At 36.9% G+C, this 13,996-nt stretch overlaps 1 protein-coding gene across 3 annotated transcripts in view; it reads left to right on the forward strand.

Moving 5' to 3' along the window:
• The window catches only part of LOC149233858 (casein kinase II subunit alpha-2-like), a 313,367-nt gene that overhangs the window by 66,902 nt on the left and 232,469 nt on the right, over nucleotides 1-13,996 (forward strand). For 2 of the 3 annotated variants that reach the window (XM_089379868.1, XM_089379867.1), the window contains exon 3: nucleotides 13,051-13,245. The exons of the other annotated variant lie outside the window; for it this stretch is intronic. In XM_089379868.1, coding sequence (XP_089235994.1) covers nucleotides 13,051-13,245 — 195 coding nt within the window. The remainder of the gene's footprint in view (nucleotides 1-13,050; nucleotides 13,246-13,996) is intronic. 3 annotated transcript variants of the gene reach the window in all.

Here is a 13,996-nt window from a genome sequence, read left to right on the forward strand (position 1 = left end):
TATTCAAATGGAGAACTTACTTCCCAAAAGATATTGTGTCCACTTAGCCAATGCGTGCATAATAGCGAGCATTTCCTTGTTGTATGTGGACTTAAGAGATTCTCTTTTATTGAGCTTCCTGCTTTCAAAAGCTATTGGATGCCCTTCTTGCATTAACACTGCACCTATACCGAACCTGGAAGCATCACACTCAATGATAAATGGTTTAGAGAAATCTGGAGTTGCCAATACTGGGGCGTTAGAGATAACTTCCTTCAGTTCTTCAAAACACCTTCCCGCTTCCTCATTCCATTGAAATGAATTCTTCTTTAAAAGGTTTGTTAGAGGTGCAGTTATATGTGCATAGTTTTTAATAAATCTTTGGTAATATACGGTGAATCCTAAGAACCCTCTTAACTTGGATATATTAATTGGTTTGGTCCATTCCTTTATAGCTTTGATTTTATTAGGGTCTACTTTCACTCCTTCATGGGATATTATGTGTCTGAAATATTCTACTTCTTCCTTCCCAAAGGCACATTTGGATTTCTTGGCGTAGCACTGATGCTCTTTCAGTAGTCTAAGAACTTTATTTAGATGTTGTAGGTGCTCTTTCCAAGTTTTACAGCAAATTAAAATATCATCAAAGAATACTAATACAAACTTCCTAAGATATGGATGGAATAACTCGTTCATAGTGGCTTGGAATGTTGCTGGTGCATTGGTTAACCCAAAGGGCATTACTTTAAATTCGTAGTGACCTTCGTGTGTTCGGAACACAGTTTTTGGTATGTCTTCCAACTTGATTCTGATTTGGTAATAGCCTGACCTTAAGTCCAATTTTGAGAAGTATTTTGCGCCATGTAGTTCATCCAACATTTCGTCAATAAAGGGAATTGGGAATTTGTTTTTAATCGTTATTTTGTTTAATCCTCTATAATCAATGCATAGCCTGAATGATCCATCCTTCTTCCTTACCAATACCACTGGAGCAACATACAGACTCTTACTTTTCGAGATGATCCCACATTTTAAAAGGTCTTGGATTAATCTCTCAATTTTAGTCTTTTGGTGATGTGGATATAGATATGACTCGATGTTGACGGAGTCTGATCCTACTTTGACTTCTATTGTATGCTCGATTTCCCTGTTAGGAGGCATTTTCATGGGCAGGTCTTGGAATACTTTTTCATGCTTCTGAATTAGCTCTTGTACTTCTGGTGACTCTTCGCTGATCATGTTTGCAGATAACATTTCTAATTGGTGACATTGTACTACATAAGCTGGTGCTCCTTTTCGAATCATCTTCATCATCTGGGATGACGACATGATTTGATTCTTTGGTGCTTGGAATCCATATAACTTGTATCTTTGCCATTCCTAGTTAAAGCTTATGAATTGCTCTTGATGGTTGGCAGAGTAAAGTGCCTAGAGTTCATAGCCATTGGATACCTAAGACCACATCTACTCCTAATGGTACAGTGAAGAACAGGGATTCTAAATTAAAGTCTTGAATCTGTAATTTGACCTTATGGCATTTCCCTACCTTTTCAATCTTCTTACCGTCGGCTACCATCACCTTCATGTTGGGCAAGGGGAATGAGAAAATGTTGAGTCTCTTTGCCATGGTTGCATCTAAAAAATTGTGGGTGCTACAAGAGTCGATGAGAACCACTATGTTCTTCTTCTTTATATGTCTTTTTAATTTTAAACTCTTGGGTTATGATATACCTGTCATAGCTGATAGTGACACTTGCGGAATACTTCCGTCATCTAATTCTAGAGAGAATTTTGGGGCATCTTCTATTCCTTCTATGTCTGATTCATCACTGTTTGAATCATTAGTTGCTTCACAGTTATATAGGTTCTTTGATTCTTTTCCTTTAGCACACAGGTTTAGGGTCCCACTTCTCGACACAGTGTTTGCATTTGCCTTCTTTTATCCTTTGTATTTCCACGTAAGATTTTTCGCCTTCATGAAGATGTTGTGGAACATATCTTGTATTATCTGTATTCACAGATTGGGCATTCTTCGTATCGAATATACTTTTTCCGGTTTTGACCACAACATCTGTTCAAATTTCTTTTCAGCCGCTTTTGCTTTTTGTCTTGCTACTTCTATTGACGTAATGTCATGAAGCTCAAGTTCTACTCGTAGATGAGTTTCAAGTCCGGAGATGTATGATTGAATTAGACGAGATTGTGATAACCCAGGTACTCGTGTTGCTAAGGTTTCCCATTCTCGAGTTTATTCATCCACATCTTTTTTTTGTCGCAATCTGATAAGTGTTGAAAAGAACTCTTCTTCCTTTACACCTTGGAATCTTTTAAAGAATGCATCCTTAAATTTTCTCCCACTGATAACGAGTGTTGTCTTCTTCCACCACATATACCAATTATATGCTTCGCCTTCCATTTTCATGGAAGCGTGCCTAATCTTTTCGTCATCATTGTCAATATCGTAAATCTCGAAATATTCTTCTGCTTTATTCAACCACGCAATGCTGCTTTTTTCGTTACCGTCGAACTTGGTTAACTCGATTTTTGCTCTTTGTTGATACGTCACTAATGGTGGAGCGAAAAGAGGGTATTGATTGGTGAATGAATTCCAGAGATGCTTATTTGAAAAAGTCGCGTTACTATTTCCTTGATGGTGCGTGGATGATTTTTTTGGAGACTCAGTTTTTTCATGAGAATCTGCTGAATTTGTTGAATTTGATGAATTGTGCGGTTGATTACCTCCATCATACTGGAGTAGTTGTTCGGGTGTAATCTTCATCCTATCACACAAAATGCTTAGCATTGTCATTGTTTGATTATGATACATTTCGGATTTGATATGGTTCTGCTTGAGCTGTTGTTCTATCTGATTTGTCGTATCTTGAAGCTTCTTGATATTGTCGGAATGTCCAATAACCTTACTCTCGAGATCGACTAATTTTTGGTTGAAATCATCAGAGTGGCTAGTAACCCTGTTCTCAAGATCAATCAATTTTTTGCTGAAATTGGTCATTTTCATCGACGACATTGAATGGGTTTGTGGGGGTGTATATTTGTCCGCCAACTTAACTTTCTTCCTTAATTTGAACTATTTTTTTTAATAATAATTTTTTTAATATAATATAATTAAATTAATTTAATAGTTTAATTGTTTTTTTATACAACAACTATATAGTCAACCCAATATACCTGTATATCAACTATATAAGTCACTAATATATATAAACCACCAACGAAACCCAAATAAACATACGCTGCCACGAATCGATTTATAAAGGAACGTGACTTATCGAAGTCAACGAAAACGGGTGGGGGGAATGAAATAAGACACGACAGATAGCACTGGACGTGATCAGAGATAACAACGAGTGGGAGATTGAAGCACGGAAGCATGGGAATCGGAAGTACGGGAGCAAGACCCTGTTAGGTGACGGTGGAAAGGATGGAAGGAGCACGATAGATGGCGGTGGAAGTCAACGATGATGGTGGCCGTGGATAGGGTATCGTGGATGTCAGAACAGTACGTGGAACAACGGAAGGAAAAAAACGACGAACAGTGTTTGGCACAGGGGGAAACACGGTGAAATGAGGAGGCATCGATCAGTAGGGACAACGGCTGGAGAAATCCGTGACCTGTGCAGCGCTAAACCGAGGAGCGACCTTGCTATGATACCAGATGGCACAAACACATTCAAATACTCAGCAAATTCATATTTATTATTATTAAAAGATACAAGATGATTACAATTTGTGGTAGGCCCCTGGGTTTACACTTCCTTGGGTGCCTCTTAGTGAATGGGCATGATCTTTTGATCATGCCCTTTGCCTAATAACTATTAATTAATTATTTTTTTTATATAGTTTGAAGATCACAAAATCACGAGACACAAGATGTAGGCACTCTGCCAAGGAAAAACCCCTATCTAGGGGAAAGCCCAGTCAAAATCTCTTCCTTCAATAGTTTTATTGAGATAATCCAAAACTCTTCAACCTAGACACAGACCTCCTCCAACCACCAAGTCAACCTCTCCTTTCGACCTAGATTTTCAACCTTGCAACAACAACACTTTGACCCAGCGAATCCAGAATTTTGACCTTCCAGCATTAGAATGTTGACCCTACACTTTCAGAATTTTGACTCTTCTAGCAGTAAAACTTCGATCCACCAACTGACCCAGTAACTTCGCATAAGAGAGAGAAAGAGATAGCCCAAAACCTTCGACCTTGATCCTTCCAACACTTCTTCTTCTCTTCTTGGAATTTTGCACTTTTTCTGTCTCCTTCACTTGGATATGAACTTGTGAGAGAGATGCCTCCAAATGATTTTGGACTGCTTGTATATATAGGCTTTAGGTGAGGTTGAATTGTCTAGTTTGAGGCCGACTTGGTGTGGAGGTGTCAAATACGTTATTTGACTCAATAATAAACCTTTTTAAATGATTCAAAGCCCAAGAAGGGTCTCATAAAATGTACAATGACTCTAATGACTCAATATAAATCCTAGGAGTCCACAATGGGGACTTCGACTAATAAAATATGACCCAAGCATGAAACCCATGCTTTAATAAGTCATTGTAGCAATAATACATTTTTTCTTTTTCATTCTTTTGATAAGTAAAATACATTTATGAAGAATCAAGACCGAACCTAGTTACATGGTTCAACACTCCCTCTTAATTAGGGAGATATTTATAATAAAATATACAAATACAAGGAAGATCTCAAAACATATGAACTATGAAGGGTTTGGGCACCGCAATGCCATGGACTAGATTCCTGACTAGAGCAATCTATCTAGGTGGTACTGAGATGGACCAAAACTTTCAACCTCTCTAGGTACCGTTGTCGCTTCGATTGTATAGGTACTGTGACAACCGCTCAGGGCGGGGGTTGTCACTCTGATCCCGCCCCTCCGTTCTAGTTGTCTCCCAACAACAAACTATTGGGGGGTAGTCCCTATAGAATGAGGTGAAGGAAAACAAGTTGGAAACCAACTTGTTTGGGAGACACGGATGAGTGGCCTAGTTACTTGGTTAAATTTAACAAGATTAATGATTAGATTAGATTTTAAGTATGAGATTGGTGCTTTAATGGAGTCACAATTCTTGCTTATGGTAATTTGAAACCAAGTGACCAGATGGACACCCACTGCTTGAATGATTAACTATCCTATATGATGTGCAAGTCCTAGGATCTATGTGAGATGCAATGATCTTGGTTTATTTTAATTATATGTCTAGTCTAAGTATGACCTTCCCTTAACTATTTTGAAGTTGGGCTCCAAGGTAGGTTGTGGGAAGGAGGCCAATAGGACGTAGGCTAGGTCCTAATTAACGATACCTTCTATTGTGCTCTTATCACTCGATGTCCCCAGTGTTGCAAAGATTGTGGCTTTGACGACTGCAAGGTCACCGTTTTAACCACTGAAGAGTTGCCAAGCTCCTCAAGCTAGGTGAGAAGGGTCGCCCTAGATTTCTATCAACCTAACTTATGCTAGGAGATAAGTTTTAATGCAAGCTAGATCTATGATGCTTATGCAAGAGATTATGAGTGAGATTATCTTGAATTAAGATTGTTTATGTTACTTAAGTACTTAGTGTGAATTAGCTTATAGCGAGAGTACTTAACAATGATGAGATGACAATCTTGAACAAGATAAATTGCTTTAGAGACACCAGTGCAAAACTTCAACAAATTCTCACAAGATGTAAAATGCCAATTTTTCAACAATGTTCGATACCACTTTAAGATAAACTAATCACCATTCAAGATAGCCAAATGAAAACTTAGATGCCAAGATTTAGAGTGATTACCAAAGACAAAGATGCCAATTAGATTCCAATTATCACAAGATCAGATCTAGAGCTTAAATGTAGGAGTGCTTTAGGTGCCAAATTCCGGAAATTTTACAAACTTAGAGTAAACCACACAAGTGTTAGATCTCAATAGTTAAATCAATAGTAGTACTTCAAAAAATTTCAGTGCTTATTAATGTTATGACAACAGTAGAAAAATCACTCTAAATTATAAAATTTGCCCAACATATGAAGTACAAAACTTTCCAATGACTAGCAGAAGTAAATTTATGTGTCTAACTTACTTTATGAAGATGTATTTAGTAATATTTCAGACCTGTAATAAGTTATTACAACAGTAAATTGACCCATAGATGAACAAGCTAGAGATGTTAGAAACATTGCCCAATATACTAAAAAATAGTAAAATTCACCCAACTTGAAAAAAATTCAATTTTTAGGGTTTTTAGAGAATGCGATTTTGAATTTCAGATCTGATCTATTTACTACAACATTGTATAATTGATAATTTGATAGATCAACATGCTAATGCAGTTACAATCAATGTCAAAATTGCATAGAAATAGAAAAAATTACCGGAAATTGAAAATTTCAAGTTTTAGACCCTTATTAAGTGTATGCTTAAAAAATTTGAGATTTTAAAACTTCATTTATGCAGTAAATTCCAGCAAGCATAAAAGTTAAATCTAGGCTAAATCTGGGAAGTGGCCAAAATTTATGAAAATGAAGATTCTGCAATTTATAAACAATTTTGACCATGTAGCATGTGATTTTAGGGCCTAATTGTTACTGATTTGACTGCTGTAATAAATAAGAGATAAAACTAGGTTTTAGAGGTCAAACGCTAGGCCCAAGGCCTTGATGATTACTTGCCCAAATTTGTTAAAATTTCTCCAATGTATTTGACACCTGAAAACACAAGATTTGAGCCAAAATTGTTGCAAAACAAATTGTTAGAGATAAAATGCCAATCCTTTGAAGAAACCCTTGTTTGGAATGAGATCTAGCCCTTGTAGGGCTTATGGCCTTCTTAATGTTTGCAAAATAGATCCCAAACACTAGCCTTTTAGGTTGGGTAAGGGCTAGAGCCTTCAGAAAATGGGGTTTTCCCCCGATTTGAAAACATGCAACCTGCAAAAATAGCCTGAAAATCCTAGACGTCTAGGGTTTCTGAGAAACCCAAATAACCAATATAATAAATTTAAATTTCAAAACCCCAAAACCTCAAATATATACAAAAATATAAGAAATCCCCAAAACCAAAGTTGGGAAAAAAAAATTTGAAAATTAGGTCGACGAAATTATTCACAGGATCTACAAATATACAAGGGTTTTAATTTTTTTTTTTTTTTTTTTTAAATTTTTGAGAAAAAGATTTTTATGGAGTTTTTTCCTTTGAAGAATGGTTAAAAATATTTTAGAAACCCCAATGTATACTATAGCCTTAGCGAAGATTTAATCCACCATATAAATATTTGGAATCCAAGCAACAATGTTTCTTGCCCAAGTTTGTGAACTTGGAGGCCAAGGACTGAAGTACCTGTAAGCACTATGAATTTATCTCAAAATAATTTGTTAGATCACATGGGGAATCAAACCACCTACAATTAGCCCAAAACTATCAATAGTATGGTTCTATCTCCACCTAATGAAAAAACCCGTCTTACCAATATTCAACACAACATAGAGATGCCTGTAGTCAGCACATACACAAATCAATATACAAGAACACCTTGAATTGCACCCGAAAGTCTTCATTATGATTGAAAAAATAGTTCCCAGCGGGACAATATTTACAAAGTTGTTTCAGCAAAATTTTTCTGGCGAGAGATCAAGATGCTAGAGACTCAAATGACCCTTTAATTTATAGATTTATCCTCCAAGTGGAAAAATAACGGCTAGTTTCTTTGATCCTTGTCAAAATAATCTTAGTCGTTTTTTTTTTTTCTAGGTAAAGTCTACTTCTATATTAAGGTAAGAAAAATATTTACATGGTTTACATCATCCGAGGGGGCCGTGGCCCGCCCTCTGACAATAACGACCGGGATAGACTATCGATCCACTGAGACGGAGTTACAAAAACTTGTCCATTTGAGTTCCTTGGACAACAGACATTTTGAACATGGACAGACAAAATACAGACCCTTTTTACTTCATTGACTCTAACCTTTAACGGGCTAACTATACTGACTAGAAACAAACAGCCATGGTAAGGCTGAGAACTAGGACTGAAAATAACCGAAATGTGAACCAACAAAGACATTAACAACTGTGCAAAAAACCTTGAGAAGAGCACCCGAGTAGGTTCAAGTTGGGTGGCTGGGCGACGATGGCGGCTTCCCCTGCTGCGGACTGGGCGGATCGAGCCATATAACGAACTCATCACCAATCTGAAGTTGCCCATCCGAACCTGGTTGAATGGAGTCATGTCCCTCGTCTCTGCCCTGAGCACGATTGAACGTCGGCGGAATTTCTTGCACTGACTCGGCTTGGGCCGAGTCCTCCTAAACCAGAACTTGCTGAGGCAAAATAATCTTAGTCGTTGATAAACATGTCAAGATCTTTTAATCTTGGCCCTTGATTTTTTATTTTGAGGAATTTTCGAATTTATCATTTAATTCCATTTTTATTAGCTCAAAATTAATTATTTTGAGCTAATTTTGTAAAAAAACTGATTTTGACATAACCACCAAGGTCCAAGGCTCCAAATTTTCTTGAAATATACAATATTTCCTTGGTGGAGGGCCTTTAAAAATTGATTCCTTTAGGACCCACGAATTTTTCCACTTGGAGAATTATTTTTCTTAAGACAATTTAATTTTTTGGCTTAGGATTTAATTTTATTTTGCCAGAAAAATTAATTAATTTACACATGAGGGGATTTAATTATTTTTCCACCCTCTAATACATAAAATTTTGCATTTACAACCCTCAAAGGGGGAATAGTAAATACACATTCGGCTTAGACCTTTAAGACACATGACCCATTTGCAACACAATATGATTTAGTAAACCAAGTGATTTGTAATAAAATAATTCAGCCAAGTAGCTTAAATTATTCCCAAATCACTTTTACATCAGAATCGACTAAAAACACTAGGACTCACCTAAGATTTCGACAATAAAATTCACCCTAGCTTTGGGGTTTAAGCTAGTGGGAAAAAACTCTTCTGATTAGCTGTGTTTAGAAACATAGGTAATCAACGAGGTTAAAAAATGTTCTAGGATGAAATTCGTCATCAAAATCATAAGCTTACCTAGGTTGTTACATATATTCAAGGTCTTGCTAGGATCATTTACATTAGATAACTTGTAGAATGGGTTTACAATGACATATAGATTGCTGACAAATGATCCGATCTTGTTGAAAAAATTTGGCACTTCCGCTTCCTTGGAACTTTGACAAATCCGGTGCAACAAGTACCATCATGCTTATTTGCTAACCATCAACCCAAGGATCCAGGTGCGTATCCGAGGTCAGAGCTCTATGACCAATGCCACCCTCCCTACTTCGGGATCTAGACATCAACACATAGTGCCGACTTGATGTCCTCCTAGGCAATGTGTCACAAACACAAAGCCTCAACAAATCTCTTCCAAACTTTTATCATCATCAACAAGATCAACAATATCTACTAAACCAAGCACGTTTCTAATACATTCAAATTTCTTATTAGGAAGAGACTTTGTTAGTATATCAACTACTTGATTGTCGGTCGAGACATACTGTAGCTTCACGATCCCATCCTGCACCAAGTTCCAAATGTAGTGGAACTTATTGTTGATATGCTTCGTCCTAGCATGAAACATGAGATCTTCAAACATTTTGATGCAACTTTGATTATCGCAGTTTATCACAGTAGGACCCAGAGGCTTCTCGAACAAATCTGTCAGAAACTTCCTCAACCATACAACGTCCTTTGCTACTTCACATGCAACCACATACTCTTCTTCAACACTACTCAAAGCAACGAGATCTTGCTTTCTATTCATCCATGAGATCATGGCAGATCCCAAACTAAAGCATCTACCTGTAGTGCTTCTTCCATTGGTTTCACTGCCACCCCAATCAGAATCTGTGAAGTCAATCAGCTGGACTTCCTTGCTATCGTACTTTAGGCAGTGATGTATAGTGCCACGAAGATATCTCAATATATGCTTGGCAGCTATCCAGTGATCATGATGAGGCTCCAACTGAAACTGACTAAGAATATTCACAACAAAACATATATCCGACCTAGTATTTACCAAATACATTAGAGAACCCACCAACGTACGATAGGAGGTAGGATTTGCGAGATTTGAATCGGAGCTCCTCAACTTCTTGATATTGGTGATCATAGGAGTAGTCATGGGCTTGGAATCCATCATTCCAACTTTCAGCAACAACTTGATGATATACTTTCCTTGCCCTAGATATATCTCCCCAGGCTTTTGCCATACTTCCAAACCTAGGTAATAGTGCATCAGTCCCAGATCCTTCATCTCAAATTCGGCTGCCAGCATCTTCTTGCATTCTTGTATCCTTCGCTCCACACCTGTAATGAATAGATCATCCACATATAGTAGAATAATGACTGGCTCATTATCCACAACCTTGATGTAGAGATTTGGATCAGTAGTACTTTTCACGAACCAAATTCTTAGAAGGTATGCATCCATTCTTGCATACCATGCCCTAGGAGCTTGCTTCAAACCATATAGGGCCTTCTTGAGTCTACATACATGAGTGTCTTTGCTATTTACTTCAAAGCCTTCGGGTTGTTCAATGTATACTTCCTCATCGATGGTCCCATTCAGAAATGCTGTCTTTACATCCATTTGATGGATATTCCATCGCATTGTAGCAGCCAATGAAACCAAAGATCTAATGGTAGTATACCTGGCGATGGGTGCAAAGGTTTCTTTATAATCTATGCCTTCCTTTTGAGAGAAACCCCTTGCAACAAATTCAGTTTTGTATTTGTTTATACTTCCATCAACAACGTGCTTGATCTTGTTTGGAGGTGACAACTGATTTGTCACTGACTCACTAGGTGTAGGAACGATTTCCCAAACCCCATTCTTCATGATGGATTGATATTCTTCATTCATTGCTTTCTTCCATACTTCTTGATGAGCAACTTCTTCAAATGTAGATGGTTCAATTTCAATCAATTTTGTCATATATGCAGCATATCTAGAATATCTTTTCGGCCTTTTGCTTTCTCTAAAGGTTACTTTCGCAACTCCATGTCCTTCAACATCTTCAAGAGTAACTTTTAACCAATTTGGCCTCTTCCTAGCGTTCAGTATGATCACAGGTTGAATAGGCTCACTTGGTCCTTCTTCTTCTTCTTGAATTGTAGAGGGATTGTCGTGGTGTACTTCTTCTTCTTCGAATATTGGTATATCTTCTTCATCGAAATCAATAGGGATATCTTTGGATCTTTTGTAGGCATGATTTTCATCAAATATAACATCCTTGCTTCAATATTTCTTCCTTCCTTGATGTAGATTTTATATGCTTTTGAGGAGAGACTATAGCCAACGAAGGTCCGTTTGATGCTTGTAGAATCTAACTTCTTTCGTTTGCCCTTTGGAATTTGAATATAGGCAGGGCTCCCAAAGATTCAGAGATGGTCCACACTTGGCTTCTTCTCTGTGAATGCTTCCTCAGGTGTCATATTCTCAATAATTCTATGAGGACTTCTATTTTGGATATATATTGCTGTCATTGCTACTTCTCCCCATAGAATTTTTGGTAAGTCTTGATAAAGGAGCATTGTTCGTATATCTTCTTCAATTGTCCTATTCTTTCTTTCGGCCACTCCATTTGTTCGGGATAGTACGAAACAATGAGCTCCCTCTTAATTCCTGCTTCTTTACAATATGCAATCAATTCTTTAGAAGTGTATTCCCCACCATTGTCGGATCTCAAAGTCTTTATTTTTTTTTCGGTTAGGATTTCCACTTCAGATCTAAATTCCTTGAATTTCTCAAATACTTCATCCTTTTTCTTGAGAAGGTAGTGCCATGTCTTTCTAGAGTGATCATCAATGAATGTTACATGGTAAAGATGATCTCTAAGTGATTTGTCAGACATAGGCCCACACACATCATAATGAATGAGGTCTAATATATCTTTAGACCTTGTTTCACTATTTGTAAATGGTTTTCTTGTATGTTTACCCAAAGAACATCCCTTGCAAACTCCTTCACGATCTTGTTTGATATTGGGGATGCCATGAACTAGTTGATTAAGAGTGGGAATGACCTTGTAGTGTAGATGACCATATCTTCTATGCCATAGCTCAATGGGATTGATTTCCATATGAACTAGAGCTTGAGGAGATGGTGTTATGACTCTATATAAGCCTCCTTCACGAACTGCAATAACCCTAGCTTTATCAACGCTTGAATCTTTTCCCAAACCAAAACCTTTCCATCAACAAAAGCAACTTTATCCCCTTTACCTTCTAAGCAAGAAATTGAAAGCAAATTCTTTTTCAAACCTAGAACATATAGTATATTGTTGAGATGTAGCTTAGCTCCATTCTCCAGCTTCAAAGATGTTGATCCGAGGCCTCTAACAACATAGCTTTTGTTGTCTCCCAATTCCAATGCATGAGAAGATGGTTCCTTTGATAGAGTGTGAAGTTGTTTACTCTCCCCTGTCATATGCCTTGATGCCCTACTGTTAAGTGAACCTATAAGTGTAGTAAGAACCCTTTACTTTTGACCTTGTTGAATAAATAGTAGAAGATCTTCTTGATCCAACTTCCTACAGTATTGAATCCCATTCTTATATAACTTATCATAGATGGAGTAACCATTTCCTTCGAGCCAACAAAGTGATCTTCAATCTTCCTTGACCTTAGCTCTGATACCATGTTGAGAAATCAATGCTAGTAGAGTTAGGGTTATATTTCTCTTTGTTGATAATTACTTGTGAATTAAGTTGGCTTCTAATAAAAGATGACCCAAGCATGAAACCCATGCTTTAATAAGTCATTGTAGCAATAATAAAAATTTTCTTTTTCATTTTTTTGAAAGTAAAATACATTTATGAAAACCGAACCTAGTTACATTCTTCAACAATGGGTTGCCTAATTATGACAAAAGCAACCAAACTATATACTTATAATGATATTTGATGATTGTTTTAATAACTTTTAAAGTCAGTCAGTGTTTATTTTCATATCTATTCTTTGGTTTAGAAGTTTGAGCTCAGCTATTATTAATATATAATTTCTTGTTTTTCAAATCTTGACAGATTAAGAGAGAGATCAAGATATTGCAGAACCTATGTGGGGGGCCGAATATTGTGAAATTGCTTGACATAGTTCGCGATCAACAATCAAAAACACCCAGTTTGATTTTTGAGTATGTGAACAATACAGACTCCAAGATTCTCTATCCTACTTTAACAGATTATGACATACGGTACTACATTTATGAGCTTCTTAAGGTGAGCTTTTTGTTTGTTAACGAGTACATCGTTTTAATTGTTAATGATTACATGTTTTTTAAGTTTTAACATCACTGGCCACATTGCTATGTTTTTCATATTGAATCTGAAACTAGAAACAACTTGTCTTTGTTTGCTCGATGGTCTTGTTGTCATTAACTCTATTTACACCATGCATTCCGCTATTCCAGGAAACTAATTGGTTTTGTTATCGTTGTCATGAACAACTCCTCCTTTTTTTGCCATTAAATATTTCGTACAGGCAATTGATGCATAGTGTGAAAAAAATAAAAATGGGCACTGGATACGTTTTAGTTTGGGAAAATCCATTTTAATTTTCTTGCCAGTATTCTTTTCAATTCTGTTATTTTTGTCCTTGCAGATTATTTCTTTTGCAATTAAGAAGATTTGCAGTCTCATCTGTCTTTATACTTGCTTTTTGTAGCGTTAAGGATGCATACATTTGCAACAAGTTTTTGATGGTGACCTAAACCTGCATGTTACCACTCTATTTGTCAATGTTTGTATAGGAAAGGTCAACACATGGGACAAAGCAAGGGAAGCTTGGAAGGAGAGCCACTGTCACCTAAGCTCACGTTTCCAACCTTTACGATGAACCTAATCACCGTTAGCGGAACATACCTACACTTGACTTCTCTGTTTGAACCTCAGTATGTTATAGAACAATACTCTATCTTAGACAATGGATGGAAGGTGCTCCATATAAGGTGGCTATGAGTTGAAGTATTTG

The sequence above is a fragment of the Pinus tabuliformis genome, chromosome J, assembly GCF_031772625.1.
Source record: "Pinus tabuliformis cultivar Carrire ecotype Pingquan chromosome J, CPIR1, whole genome shotgun sequence".
NCBI lineage: Eukaryota > Viridiplantae > Streptophyta > Pinopsida > Pinales > Pinaceae > Pinus > Pinus tabuliformis.